At 53.7% G+C, this 14,014-nt stretch overlaps 1 protein-coding gene across 7 annotated transcripts in view; it reads left to right on the forward strand.

Annotated features, from left to right (window-relative positions):
* The window catches only part of LOC121597475 (smoothelin-like), a 54,491-nt gene that overhangs the window by 19,120 nt on the left and 21,357 nt on the right, over nt 1–14,014 (forward strand). For all 7 annotated transcript variants that reach the window (XM_041923268.1, XM_041923284.1, XM_041923277.1 and 4 more), the window contains 3 exons: nt 4,270–4,520; nt 4,599–10,579; nt 10,672–10,835. In XM_041923268.1, the coding sequence (XP_041779202.1) occupies nt 4,270–4,520; nt 4,599–10,579; nt 10,672–10,835 (6,396 nt within the window). The remainder of the gene's footprint in view (nt 1–4,269; nt 4,521–4,598; nt 10,580–10,671; nt 10,836–14,014) is intronic.

A 14,014-nucleotide genomic window follows, 5' to 3' on the forward strand; every position in this document is an offset into this window, starting at 1 on the left:
CGATTAGTAATTAACACTCCGGCGGAGAGTCTCTGTAACGATAGTAGTTGGTAATAAAATCCTTTGTCAGTTAATAGCACTTTTGAGGATTGAACATTTTAGAAATAATCCATTAAATGGCCGGCAAGAAACACATTTACAGTCTACCACTTGTTCACCCGGCACATGGTGCAAGCTACACTGTCTAACTGAACAATTAAATCGTCGATTGCGATTGGACAACCGTCAGATTCAGCACGGTTTGTTTTGCAGAACTAATTACGCAATACTGGCAAATTTATTTATGATTTACTGCGTTGAGTGGCGTTTACTTGAACATACACAGTATCATTCACATTTTGTTTAAAAAATTACCAATAATTTTAATTTATTTTGTTTCATCATTTCATCGATGTTTGGTCAATATAATTCGCGCTTATTTAAATGTGTTTTATAGTGTAAATTGTTGAGGAATAAAATATCCTTTTTTAGTGTAGAATAAGCCATGTTCTAATCAATATTCAATTAAATACAGCTGAAGTCCCCAAAATTTCACGTTAAATTTCACTGGAACTGTAACTCAGGCTTAACGCGTGTAGTAGACTTTGGTGTGTACTAAAAGAGAAAGTTTTTTTTTCAATATATCACACGATATTGGCCCGGTAAGCCCTGTAAAATACAATTAACAATTTGTCAGCTGAATCGCACTTTTCCTATTTAAAGTTTTCTAGCGATTTAACCCTTCTGGTCAACTAGTAACTATCTAGCAGGGAATAACATCATGCATGAGTTAAACAACCCTTTTCACAGTACAATCTCAGTGGGTGAGTAAACTATCCATGTCGACCAATAGCTCCCTCGCAGTAGTTTTTCGCTAAATCTTAGAGTATGAGCTAATTATTTAATTATTTAATTAGTTCACTCCAAGTAATTTTGAGAGATGCAAAATAAAAAATGTGAAAATTACTTAAAACAAAAGCAACATCATGGGTTAGATTGCTCCTGCTTAAACATTCGTGGCAAGGCTGCATTAGAGTGTGAGATAAAGATTTAATTAGCCATTCCAGCTTATCCACCCATCTGAAATGACTAACGCTTTTTGAGGGGTTATTCCCATCACCTAGACCTCCCATTTTCTCGTTTCTGATATGACCATATTGTCACATTGAACAACAAATAGCAGCTAGCAGCTAGAATATTAATTTCAAAATTTGCCTTACCCACTGCTCGTCACCCCGCCACCGGCTCGAATGATGCTAACCGGGCAGGGTGGGTCACCGAAGAAGTTTTGCCCATACGCGGCAAAACCAACCGGGCAGCGACCAATTGGTGCCATTTGGTGTGAATGCGTGTGTGTGTGTGTTTTGTTTTTTCGAAATGTATTCTCTATATAATATAGTGTGCGCACCATATTAGGCAGATGTGAAGTCTCGCACAGCCCCATTTTCGGTGTGCACCCCTTTTTCGGTACTGACGAAGGCGAGTGAATTGACCCACACCACAACACTGGGGAGCAAGGGGATAGTATATGTTTTTGGCTGTGCTGTTTGTTGCAAAAGCGCACACCTACGAGCAAAATACGTTTGCGTGTTGCTGTCACCCTTGGGTTGTCTGATTAAAAAAAAACCTGCGATGGCGTCTTGTTACAATGTTTAGTTGCATTGCAGAGTTATGTGCAGTTATTAAACACTTTAGCTAAGCCAAAACCATTTTTCTTTGCACCAAATAAAACCCGCGATCGTTTACACCAAATAAAAACCTCCTACCCCACCCCGGCACCGCAAGCAACAAATTAAAGCTAAATTGAGATATTTCAACTCGGCGATGCCTAATGAAGATACATCTGCAGCTGCTGGGTGAATTTAATGAAAGCGCGGGCGCAGCGCCTTAAAGTGGCCGGTGGTACAAATCACGTAGCGATTTATTCCCACCCCCGCCCCCTCCTCGTATCCACCCTTTTCTCGTGCAACAACTGCTGCTGTCAAGCTTCTATTTGGAAACTTGAACGACGCGCCATAAAAGGCGCCCCAACACTTCGTTGAGTGTGTGTGTGTTGTGCTTAAGATGGAGGGTTAAAAACCCAGCACAACAGAAACTCGCACAACCTTTCCGAGCTGATATTGAGCAGCGAAAATGAGGCAATAAATTCTGGCACACACACCCCAATTTGGCAGCGTGTGTGTATGTGCGAGCTCATCAAGAAAGCGAGCTCTTGTTGCGATAAGCAAGAATATCCTTCTCGGTGTGTTATTGGGGTTGATCCGATTTTGGAAGCAAATCCGAAGCGTACATGGGCGTAAAACGGACGTGGGCACTCTTCGGTCGTCGGAAGGTAGGTGCTGGAGTGTGTGTGTTAATGCTAATGAACCAAATGGCCAAGATTCTTTAGACAACTGGTCCACGGTTACGTAGATGGAACGCATTTGCAGCAAGATTGCTTTAAGCCATACGAATGTGGCATGTAGAATGCAAAGAGCGACAGTTTGCATTAGGATATGAGTTGCAATTTGATTTATTCGACAGTGAGATGCAGTATTAACAAACTTGGCCAGCCCACCAAAGCCTGGCAAGCTAGATAAGCTGCACGACAGTGAGTTAGTCGTCATAACGACTCCTCCATTGTCCTTCCACACATACGGGGCCAAGTATCCTTCTGAGCATCTTCCTCTCGAACGCGGCTAAGAGGGTTTCGTCAGATTTGGACAGTGTCCATGTCTCAGAGGCGTATGTGAGTACCGGTACTACATAGGTGCTATATAGTCTCATCCTGTACAATGACCGGTTGGCAACCAGAAACTCAGCTACCTTGCTATTAACGTTGCTGACCTTTGACCAGTGATAGGTGAATTCCAGGACGGCTTCAAAAGGGTGTTCACCCGTCTGAAAGTCACGGTAGCCTTGAATAATTTATTGATAGGTCCACTGATGTTGCCACCATCAGTTTGGTTTTTACCTCGTTCATCTGCAATCTGAGGGTTTCTTGCCACCTGCTTGATTCCGTGGTAGGCAATTGCTACATAGGAGAGCAGCAGACGAATGATGTCTATATCATCAGTGTATGCCAGGATCTGGGTTGACTTATGGAAGATGGTTCCCGAAATCTCCATCCTCGAGTTCCGGATGACCCTCTCTAGAGCCAAGTAGCAAAAGGCCCTGAGATTTTTCCAACTACATTAACTTGGCAACTGACGATATTCATAGTTATTCTAATTAGCCTTATCAGTTTGGCAGGAATTCCAAAAGAGCTCATAGCGTCGTATAGTTTTATTCTGGCTATGCTATCATATGCAGCTTTGAAATCAAGGAAAAAATGGTAGTTGTCGTATCTGTATTCGACCATCTTCTCCAAGATCTGCCGCATGGTGAAGGCTTGGTCGGTGGTAGCTTTTCCATTTTGGAATCCTCTTTGATAGTTTCTGACTACCTCTTCGACGTGAGGGACAAGACGATTCTGAAGGATCTTGGAGAATATTTTATAGGCGGTATTCAACGCCGTAATACCCCTGTAGTTGTTGCAGTCCATCCTGTCTCCTTGCTTATATATGGGGCATATGATGCCGAGATTTCAATCACAAGGCATCGATTCGCTATCCCACACCTCAGTAAAAATTTGATGAATTTCGTGGGCCTTCATTCTAGACCTGTTCAGCTGCGTTTCCGACGGTCCCGTGAGCCTTGTTATTTTTCAGCCGATGGATAACTTTTTGGGTTTCCAATGGAGCTTCAACTCAAACACCTCAACTTAAACGAATATTTAAACGAACTGAGGTCTTTGAGTAGTACATCAAAATACTGATCCCTTTGCGTGTGGGCCTCTTCTTCTTCCTTAACAACCGCTGTCGGTCAATGCCTGGCTGTACCACTAATGAACTTGGATTTTAATGACTTATTGATTAGCATAGGAAGATAGTCAAGTCCTACGTATGTGAACACGATTCATTCGGGGCTTGAACCTATGACGGGCATGTTTTTAAGTCGTATGAGTTGACGACTGTACCACGAAACCGGACTGGACCGATCCGAGAGGACCTCCGGCTGGTTACTAACCAGATCTCCACCCTCGTTGCGACAGCAGGTTACCTTAGGTATAACGTTGTTTCGGTGACGTGCTATCACTTGCTTAAACTTTCGTGTGGGTGCGTACGCCTCTTGGTTTGCTCGATTTCCAGCATGTTTTGCTCTTCCCATGCATGACTCTTAGAGCGGTGAGGCGGAATTTAAGCCATTATTAACCTTTGTTTTGTTTTCAAACCCACTTTTTTCTTTTCCTATCCCCACTACCGGTCACAGTGGCAACAGGCGGAGGACTTTTCGCGCAAGAAAGAAATCCGGGCGTATATGTACAAGTTGCGCGAGCAGCGGTTGAAGGATTTTTACGCCAGCAACGACAGCAGTCCGCCCTACTTCCTGATGGATAATGCGAGCGCAACGTTCGGCCTGAAGAAGAGCACAGTGACGGGCAGCCATGGCGACTCGCTCGTCGACCAGAGCTTCGAGAGCTTCAAGACGAAGGAGATCCGCGACTCGGAAAGCCCAACCAGGTAAGCACTCACCGGCGGCGAGTTTGTGCAGCCCACAATTGCTCACCGTCATGTTTGCCGTCGCGGTTTACGTTGCAGATTCGGCAGCATGGCCCTGCCGGCAGACAACAGCGGCTGGCAGATCCGCACGTCGGAGGAGATGAGCGAGGACGGCAAGACGCACACGGTGCGGACGGCCGCCACCACCCAGGGCACGAAGGAGATCGACGGCGGCCGGACCGCGTTCGCGGGCCAAAACCTCGAGTCGCACAGCGAGCACTTTGACGGCGACGGCAGCAACTTTGTGCACAGCAAGGGCGACCAGTCCAGCACCGTGCTGGTGGAGGACAGTGTGGTCGAGGGCGAGCACGGGCAGCGCACCGTGTCCGGGTCGACCCGCTCGACCACCACCTCGGTCAGCTCGACGCGCTCGGTCGTCTACCAGCAGCAGAACGGTGGCGACACGGCGAGCCGGCCGGCCACCGACGGGATGGACCGTGGCACGGACCGTCCGCTCGAGTTCAGCGCGGATCATTTCAGCAACGCGACCGCCACCGCGGCCAGCAGCACAGAGTCGCGCACGGCCAGCGAGCAGCAGCGCGACGAGCGGGCCGCCCCGAAGGAGCTGTCCAAGGATCCCGAGCGCGTGCGGGAAGCGTTCCGGCTGGCGCAGGGCTCCGGCCGGATAGTGGAGCGCGAGGAAACGATGGTAAACACGACCACCAAGATGATCACCGAGACGAAGCAGCTAGACGACGGGACGACCGTGACGACGCGCACGTACGAAAAGATCGCCCCGCCGGCCGACGGGGTCGGCGCGAGCGAGTGCAGCGAGCGGGACCGCTTCACGTCCACCGCCAAGGTGGCGGTGCTGCAGCAGGAAGGCGTGGGCCGAGCCGTGGGCCGTCCAACCGCCGCTGCGGCGAGCTCGAGCGAGCTCATACGGCAGGAGAAGGCCAACCAGTCGTCGTCGGTGACAAAGACCAGCACGCAGCAGCGAATCATCGTGGAGGTGGATGCGGCGCACGACTCGTTCGCCCGCTCGCTGCGGTCCGTGTCGCCGACGGGCAGCGTGCGCTCGATGCGCTCCAATGCGACGCTGACCGGGCGCTCGAGCACCAGCCCGGAAAAGGTTCAGCCGGCCCGACCCGAGCCCGACACCAAACCGGACTACATGCGCTCAACCTTCACCTCGGAGCGTAAGGTGTCCGGCTTTCAGGAGGAGCAGCAGCAGCAGCAGCAACGTTCACCGAGCCCACGCAAGATGTCGGGCAGTGTGCCGGCCAGCTCGCGCGCCACCTCACCTACGAAAGGTGCCAGCGTGACGGCAAGCCGTGGACAGGAGCAGCCGGCCTGCGACCACCAGGAGGTGGATGGAGCGAAGGCGCGTGGCGCAGCGAAACCGCCGCTGGTGCGCAGCGAGACGTACGAGGAGCGGTGCCGCAAGATACTGGGCATGCCGAACCGCCCGGCCGAGGAGGACGGCCGCACCGAGGCGAAGAGCATTTTCAGCACCTACGACAACACGGTGACGGTGCAGCAGTCCCGCTCGGAGCTGCGCGAGCAGCGCAAAAAGATCGAGCAGGAGATCAAATCGATGGAGAGCAAAACGATGGGCGTGCTGGCGGACGAGCGGGACAGTTTGGTGGCGGAGGTGTCCGCTGGCAGCCGCAGGACGTCGAACGCGAAGGAACCGTCCCCCGTGCGCAAAATGTCCGCCCAGCATGGCTCTCCGACGCGCAAATCGTCCGGCACGGCGAAGGAACCGAGCCCCAGCGAGCCAATCAAGGAACGGTCGTCGCCGAGTCGCAAGGCTCCGTCCCGGGACATTTCGCCCATCGCGAAGGAGACCCCGGCGCCCGCGCAGCAGCCGTCGAAAGAGTTGTCTCCGGCGAGAAAATCACCAGCCAAGGATGGTTCCCCAGCACGGTCGCCTGCCACGCCCAAGGACGGCTCACCGGTACGCGGCACGCCCACGTCGGAGCAGCCGGCCGGGCGCAAGGAAGTGTCGCCCGCGCGCAAGGAACACTCCACCGAAACGGCGCGCAGCAAGGCCACCATACTGGTGGAGCAAAAGCAGGAGGGGCGCAACATCTCCGTCGCCGAGATCACCATCCTGCCCGTGCTGGAGGTGTCGCACGAGGCCGTGCGCACCAAGACAACCGCGTCGCGCACCCACGAGAAGGTGCTCACCAAGCAGTCGTCCGACACGAAGTTCGATCGGCGCGCGACCTCGGTCGCCAACAGCCGCGTCATCACCAACAAAAGCTCGTCCGACTTTGACATCAAGCGGCGCGCGGCCGACCTGGCCGCACCGGACAAGCGGCGGGCGCAGCCGGCCACGACCGCCAGCCCGGACAAGCGGCGGGCGGCGCAGCCGGCCCAGCAGAAGCCGAACCACATCACGGTGGCCAAGATCAAGATCGAGTCGCCGCGCAAACCGACCGCCGGCAAACCGCACCCTGCGGAGGAACCGAAGCCGACCGGCCGGCAGCCGCACCGCCCGCAGGCCGCCGAGCCGGAGACGGACCCCGAATCGAGCAAGGACACCGGCCTCTCGGACAACAGCGAGGTGGAGGAGACGGTGGAGAGCGTGATCGAGATGAGCGTCACCGGGACGGCGTGCTGCCGCCACACGGATCGCAAGGACTCGGCCCCGGTGTACCGCACGACGGGGGCCGCCCGGTCGGGCAAGAGCTACACCCGCTCGTCCAGCGACAACCATCTGCGGGCGACGAGCGCGTCCACGCACCGGCACCAGCCAGCGGTGGCACGCGACGCCACCAACGTGACCACAGCCAGCGCGACGCTCAAATCGGCCACCGGCGGGCGGAAGGTGGAGCGCCCGGTCAAGCACGTCGCCACCAAGACGATCAATCTCGCGACGAAACCGACCGCCGGCTCGGACAGCCTCGACAACGTGGTGATCGACATCCAGCTGGCGAAATCGTCCCGCGAGCCGACGCCCAACAAGCTCGTGCCGATACCGGTGTCGCCCGACACGGAGGACGCGGGCAAGCCGCGCTACCCGGACGCGGTCCAGGAGCCGGACGACGAGGCGGCCGGCGGGCGGCCGGCCCGCAACCAGCGCGTCAGCACGATCCCCATCTTCGAGGAGGCGACCAGCGAGTACGTGGGCTGCGAGATCACCGAGGTGGACGAGCAGCAGGAAGCGGGCGCGGCCCAGCAGGCCACCCGCATCACCAACCTGGACCGCGTCACCGAGGACGACGAGTCGCTGCTGAGCGTGACGGAGAAGGTGAACAAGTTTGCGCAGGAGGCGCGCCGCCTGCAGGCCGACACGAACGGGGACGGTCAGCGTCCACCGTCGATGGGGCGATTTGCCGCGCGCCCCGAGTACGACGACCTCGACGACCATCTCAAGTCGGACGAGTGTCTGCTGAGCGTGTCGGACAAGGTGACGAAGTTCATCTCGACCGCCGAGGAGGTGAAGAAGATACGCACGTCCGGCCCGTTCGTGCCGGGCACGGACGATGGCCCGGTGAAGGTGGCCGACGGCGACGAGTGTCTGCTGAGCGTGAACGAGAAGGTCAGCCGGTTCGCGAGCTGCATGACGCAGGCGGTGGACGCACGCGACGATGCGGAGGAAGATGATTCCGACCAGCAGGAGCGAACCGCCGCCGCCGGCGGGTTGGGCGAATCCGTGCCGGGCAAGTTTGTGCCGCAAAGGTCGCCGGAGCTGGTGAAGAACGCGATGCGCACCACGGCCCGGCACCTCGTGGAGGAGCAGGCGCCCGGCGACGAGCTGGCCCAGTCGGTGGGCAGCATTGCCAGCCGGTACCGCACCGCGACCATGGCCAAGCCGTACGAGAAGGCGCCGGCTGGCGGGGCACCGGCCGCCAGCCCGATCACGCTGCGCAGCACCGAGGCCGTCAAGAAGGCGAAGGAGCTGTTCGAGAAGGGCCAGACGGACGGCGGACGGCAGCGCGACATCCTCAACAGGCCCTCGGTGTGGGAGGAGCGGCGTGCCAGGGCGCAGCCGGCGGCCGAGCCGAAGCGGGCCGACGTCAAGCTGACGGATATCGGTGTGACGGAGCGAAAGGTGCGCGAGGAGCACGCGGTCCGGGAGGAATCGGCCCCGCGCAAGCCGTCCATCACGAAGGTGGAGCAGCCGCGGCCGGCCGAACCGGCGGAGGCAGGCAAACCGACAGGCTCGGCCGGTGGCCGACGGGACAGCAGTGGCAGTGGCGTCCGTCCGCCCGCCTACATCCGCGATGTCGTGTCCACCAAGAAGGATCTGTTCGAAAAGCGCATCTCCTCGTCCAAGATGCAGGTGGAGTACACCAGCCAGACGTCGCAGGAGGCGGCCGAAACGCAGGCCACCGCGACGCTCCGCAAGCAGTCGCTGAAGCAGGCAGGGGAAGCGGTGCCGGTTCCATCAACGCCGGCGAACCGGCCGTCTGCAGATCAGTCGAAACCGTCCTACATGAACCACACCGTCGCGTCGCTCGAGCACATCAACGCGAACCAGCGACGCGACTCGCTCGATCACGGCCCGGCCGCACATCACGAAACGACGACGACCTCGACGATGATGTCGACGGCGACGACGACGACGGCGTCGGCTCGCAGTACGACCACGACCGGCAGCGCCAAGTTCGGCGTGGAGCTGAAACGCCTCGACACAAACGGTCGCATGGTGGCGTCGAATGCTGCCGCGGTCAGCACCGCAGGCTCGAAGCGCAAGCCAAGCACGGGCGAGGCACAGCCGACCACCGGGTCGTCGCCCGCCATTGAGGAGATGTTCGATCTGGAGCTGCTCGAGCGTATGCTGGAGTCGGTGACGGGCTACGAGCAGCGGCGTCGCATACGCGCCCAGATTCGCGTGGTCAAGAAGCAGAAAGAGCAGCAGCAGCAGCCAACGTCTGCCGGCAGCCAGACGCAGACCAAACAGACGATCGTAACGTCCGCCAAGAGTGTCAACACGACGCGCGACACTGCGGCTGGCAAGCGAAAGGACTCGAGCCCGACGCGTGCCTCGGTGGTGCTGGGTGGCCGCAAACAGTCGGAACCGGCCGATGCTACCGATGCGGTGGCACCCAAGCGGCAGGCTAGCATCGAAGCGGAAGGTGGCCGAAAATCCACAACAAACCTAGCAGCGAAGACGACGACAACGGTGACAACGGAACGGTTTGCCAGCAAGGCTGGTACGGCCGATCGTGCACCACCCACTACGAAGGCTGACGACAGGCCGATCTGGGCGACGAGCAACATCCTGAAGAAGGCGTCGGAGAACACGCGCACCTTCAAGAGCGTGACGACGTCAGCGAGCGCCACCGGCGGCCGCAAGGTCGTCAGCACCTCGTCCAGCTACCACCAGCAGCAGCAGCAGACGAAAACGGCGTCCCAGGACCCCAAGACGACGACCGACTGCATCACCTCCAGCTACGGCGTCGGGCCGACGGACGAAAACGGGCTGCCCCTGTTCGGCATACGGGCGCTGAAGAAGAAGGCGGCACCGGCGCCGGCTGACGATACGGCCACCACCACGAAGATCAGTGGCACCGTCATCACCGAGACGCTGGTCGCCGAGAACGGGGGCCCGGCGATGGGCAAGCGCAGCACCACGCACTACACGAGCGAGCCGGGCACGTTCGGCGACGCTGATGGCGTCGGCAAGCTGACGGCCGTGCGCAAAACCGAAACGATCGATGCGGCCGGCACGCACGCGGAAGAGTTCGAGATGCTGGACGGGCTGGAGCTGGCGGGCCGCCGGGAAGCGAAGGTGGTGCGCAAAGGCTCGGTAAAGGAGCTGACCGAGCGCTTCATACACCGCGAGTCGTCCGGCTCGCTGACGCAGGACGCGACCCGCACCTACCCGAAGGCGGGCCTGATCCTGCGCTCCTCCGCCCAGCAGAGCCAGTCGAGCCGGGCCTCGACCCCGGCCACCGACGGGTGCTCCGTCCGGTCCGGCTCGGTCGACGGGTACGACCAGGAGGAGGAGGAGGCCCATAGCATGACGACGACGACGACGCGCCAGGTACGCTCCTTCCTGAACGACACGTCCAAGGTGGTCGACGTGCGCGACGTGCTGCAGCGGATGAGCAACGCGGACAATGGTGAGTATGAGTGGTCTCTGGGTTGGATGTTTTTTTCAGTGGAACGACTTTGAGACTGACGTTGGTTGTCCATTATCTTTCCCCTCCCTCAGTGACGGAGCAGGGTGATACGGCCGAGGATCAGGAGGCAAGGGCACTGCTGAACAAGTTTCTCGGCGCCTCAGTGCTGATGAGCGGCGTCGAGTCGATGGTTTCCTCGCCCGGCACTATGCTGGGCGAAGCGTCTGCCCCGTCCGCCAGTGGTGGCACCAAAAAGGTAAGTCTGGAAGGCCGTCAGAATTAGCGATGTGCTCTATGGAGCGCACTCACGACTCCGATTCCATTCCCACTATTGTTAGTCCGATTCCGACTCCAGCAAAATGAAAACCACTAGTTTCACCCGAAGTCAGAGTCGTCTGGAGTCGTTCGGAGTCGCTCGGAGGCGTCCAAGGTCGTCCGGAGTTATTAGGAGTTTTCCGGAGTCATTCGGAGTTTTCCATCCAAGAAACATTTCTTATACCCTTTAAACATAAACAGGTCTTAAAGCATTCTTTATTTTGAGTGCACCAAGCCACATAGTTTTAACATGTCTTTTGAAGATTTGAATAACAGTTTTTAAAGTTATTAAACCTTTAAAACGTTCTCAAGACGATTATAACACTGTCTGTTAAAACTAAAATTGGAATTTTGATGCCTGGCTTCATCCTGTATACGTAACAATCAACCTTTAAACATTATCTTGAGCACTTTTAAAGACTTGTTATTTGAGGCTAAGACGCTTATAACATTGTCTGTTAAAACTTTGATTGGATTTTTGATGGCTGGTTTGCTCAACATGTAAACGTATTCTTAAGCTCGATTAAATACTTGTTATTTAAGACTATTAAATGTATATTAAGTCTTGGGTGAAGCGAACTTGGAACAGACTATACAGGTTGTTCCTGAAATACGCTATTAACACAACACGCGGATAATCCGAGAATTTCTAACTTCTGCGTTAGTTATATTTTGTGTTTTTGAACCATAACATACTTATTTTCCTTCTCCTTTTGCTTGAAGTTCTCCCCTTGCTAAAATTATAAGATATCTGTCTAATTCTAATAATCTATGCAGGGGATAAAACTGAAACTGTAAATATAAATAAATATATAAAAAAAAAACTATAAATTAATACCGCAATTATGTAAATATGCGTGTGCCAGGTTACGCGTATCTCTGACACTGCCTGTACACGGAGAGTCTTCAAGCTATGTGTTGTTTAAAACGATCTTAGCCACACATATTGCACTACAAATCGTTTGAATTTGTGATCAGGAAAGTCCTTCTGATCTTAAACCAATAAAATCCATTTTTAATTATATGATTGTTGATTTGGGTGTTCAACATGTGTCAGCCATGTTGATATTTTGATAAACTAATTCATAGTTTACATAACAAATAGAAAAATGCAAACATTTTTTATGAAGTAATGTATTGTTTAACTTAATCTCGCATCTTGCATATTATTGAAGCGCTTTGATATTTTGCAAATTATTATAATGTATTTCAACAACGAATTTTTCTTGGCACGGATTTCTGCTCATACGAGAGCGATTTGATCAGGAAAAATATCAAGATAACTTAATAATGGTTAAATAATTCTCAATCATTATTACAACTTCATATTCAATGCGTCATTGCCATCTCAAGTACATATCCATAGCAATATGCTGTAATTTTGAAAGTTTATTTGCGCCTCAAATCTTAAAGGTCTAGAAATGGTTTTAACTAGTAGTCTTAACAGAGTTCTGTAGATGATCCCTTTCATTTTTTTAGTCAGTTTTCTTATAGTCTTATTAGGCCATACACGAAATTCAAATGAAAAATGAAGACTTAATGTAATAACCGTAGCAATATCGTCAAAACTATCATAAAATTAAAAATGTTCCTTGGGCGGAGTCGTTCGGAATCGTCCAAAGTCGTCTGTAGTCCTCTGGAGTCGTAAGGAGTTGTGCGGAGTTGTCTGGAGTCGTTCGGAGTTGTCCGGAGTCTCCGGAGTCGTCCGTAGTCGTCCAGAGTCTTTCACTTTGTGCATTTATTTCGTATACTTTGAATTTGCCTTTGTTTCGAAGGCCAATTCCAGACGACTCCGGATAATGCTGGGCGGACCATCTTCACTTTACCCATCACTAGCTTGGAAGATTCTAAACGCACGCGTGCGGTAAACAAATTTGCATAATGACCATGACCCTAACGGTTTTGCTCGAGTCTGCTAGATGGGATGAGCCATCCCACTAATTTCCAGAGGTTAGAGCGAGTGTGTGTGTGTGTGTACTTCAAATGATCAAAGTACTGCTTAATTACTCGCTGATGTTTACCCCTTGATGGGAGATAGCGGGATAGAGGGAGCTGGGGAATTCACGGGGAATCGAAACAGTTTGCTGGTCTATTTATAGAACTCAGTTCCTGATGATGATGATGGCAGAAGTAGCAAACTCCTAGCCGTAACAGATCAGTACGATTGGAGTTGGTCAACGAAACAATTTTCCTACCAGCAAGATTTCCTAACCTTCGCAAGATTTCATGCGATTTGTGAACCGCTTGTATCGTTCCGATCCCGCCTATCGCCCACACTTTCGTGCGCGCCCTTTCGACAGCTGTCACCCATCGATCACCATACAGTTTAATCTACGGCTCTGGGCAATAGCAACTATTCCCTCAAAACAGCATGGCCCTGTTGACCTAGCTGGAACATGAAGACGATCGCGTTGGTGAAAAGCCAAATGCGTACATTCCCTGCTAGCAGCAATCGACCGATTTCGCAGAATCACCCGGACGAACCAGTTTGTTTACCACCGATTTGTTCGCCCGATTGTGTCAAATGCTCGCACGCTCGCGGTACTACTGCGCGTTTCTGTTGGTTTCGTTCTATTTTCGCGCGTCCCTGTTCCGCTCGTGGGTGGAGTGGTGGTCCGTTGCCCCGGTTCGGATGTGCAGGGATGGCGGCGTGTGTGCTATATGGACAGGTCAAGAACAAAGATGGGGGGTTTTCCGCTTGACACGCAGGATCGGCTGTACTTTGACCATCCCTGGACGCATGTCATTGTTGTGCGCTTGTGGGGTGGACACGTGGCCGAGAATGAGGATAGGGTGGTCTGAGAACTGCCGGTACACTCGGCCAGAGCGTGATCTTCAAACCAACCCGGAAGTCGTGTTTGAAAGTACGCAAATCTGAAACAGGTGTAGCAGCGCTAGACAGAATTCAAGGAGAGAGGAATGTTTTTTTTACATACAAGATCAGGCCACAATAAATGGAAAATGACTCCACAAGATCGTTCCTCCGTTGCTGAAATTTAAGACCACGGCACCTACCACGTGCCGTACGCACTCTGTAATGTGCTTGCGTTTTTGTTGTTGTTGTTGTCTGCGTACAAAATAAACATCGACCAACCCTTGCCCTGGAAGATTACCCCCCAA

The sequence above is a fragment of the Anopheles merus genome, chromosome X (genome assembly GCF_017562075.2).
Source record: "Anopheles merus strain MAF chromosome X, AmerM5.1, whole genome shotgun sequence".
In the NCBI taxonomy this organism is placed as follows: domain Eukaryota; kingdom Metazoa; phylum Arthropoda; class Insecta; order Diptera; family Culicidae; genus Anopheles; species Anopheles merus.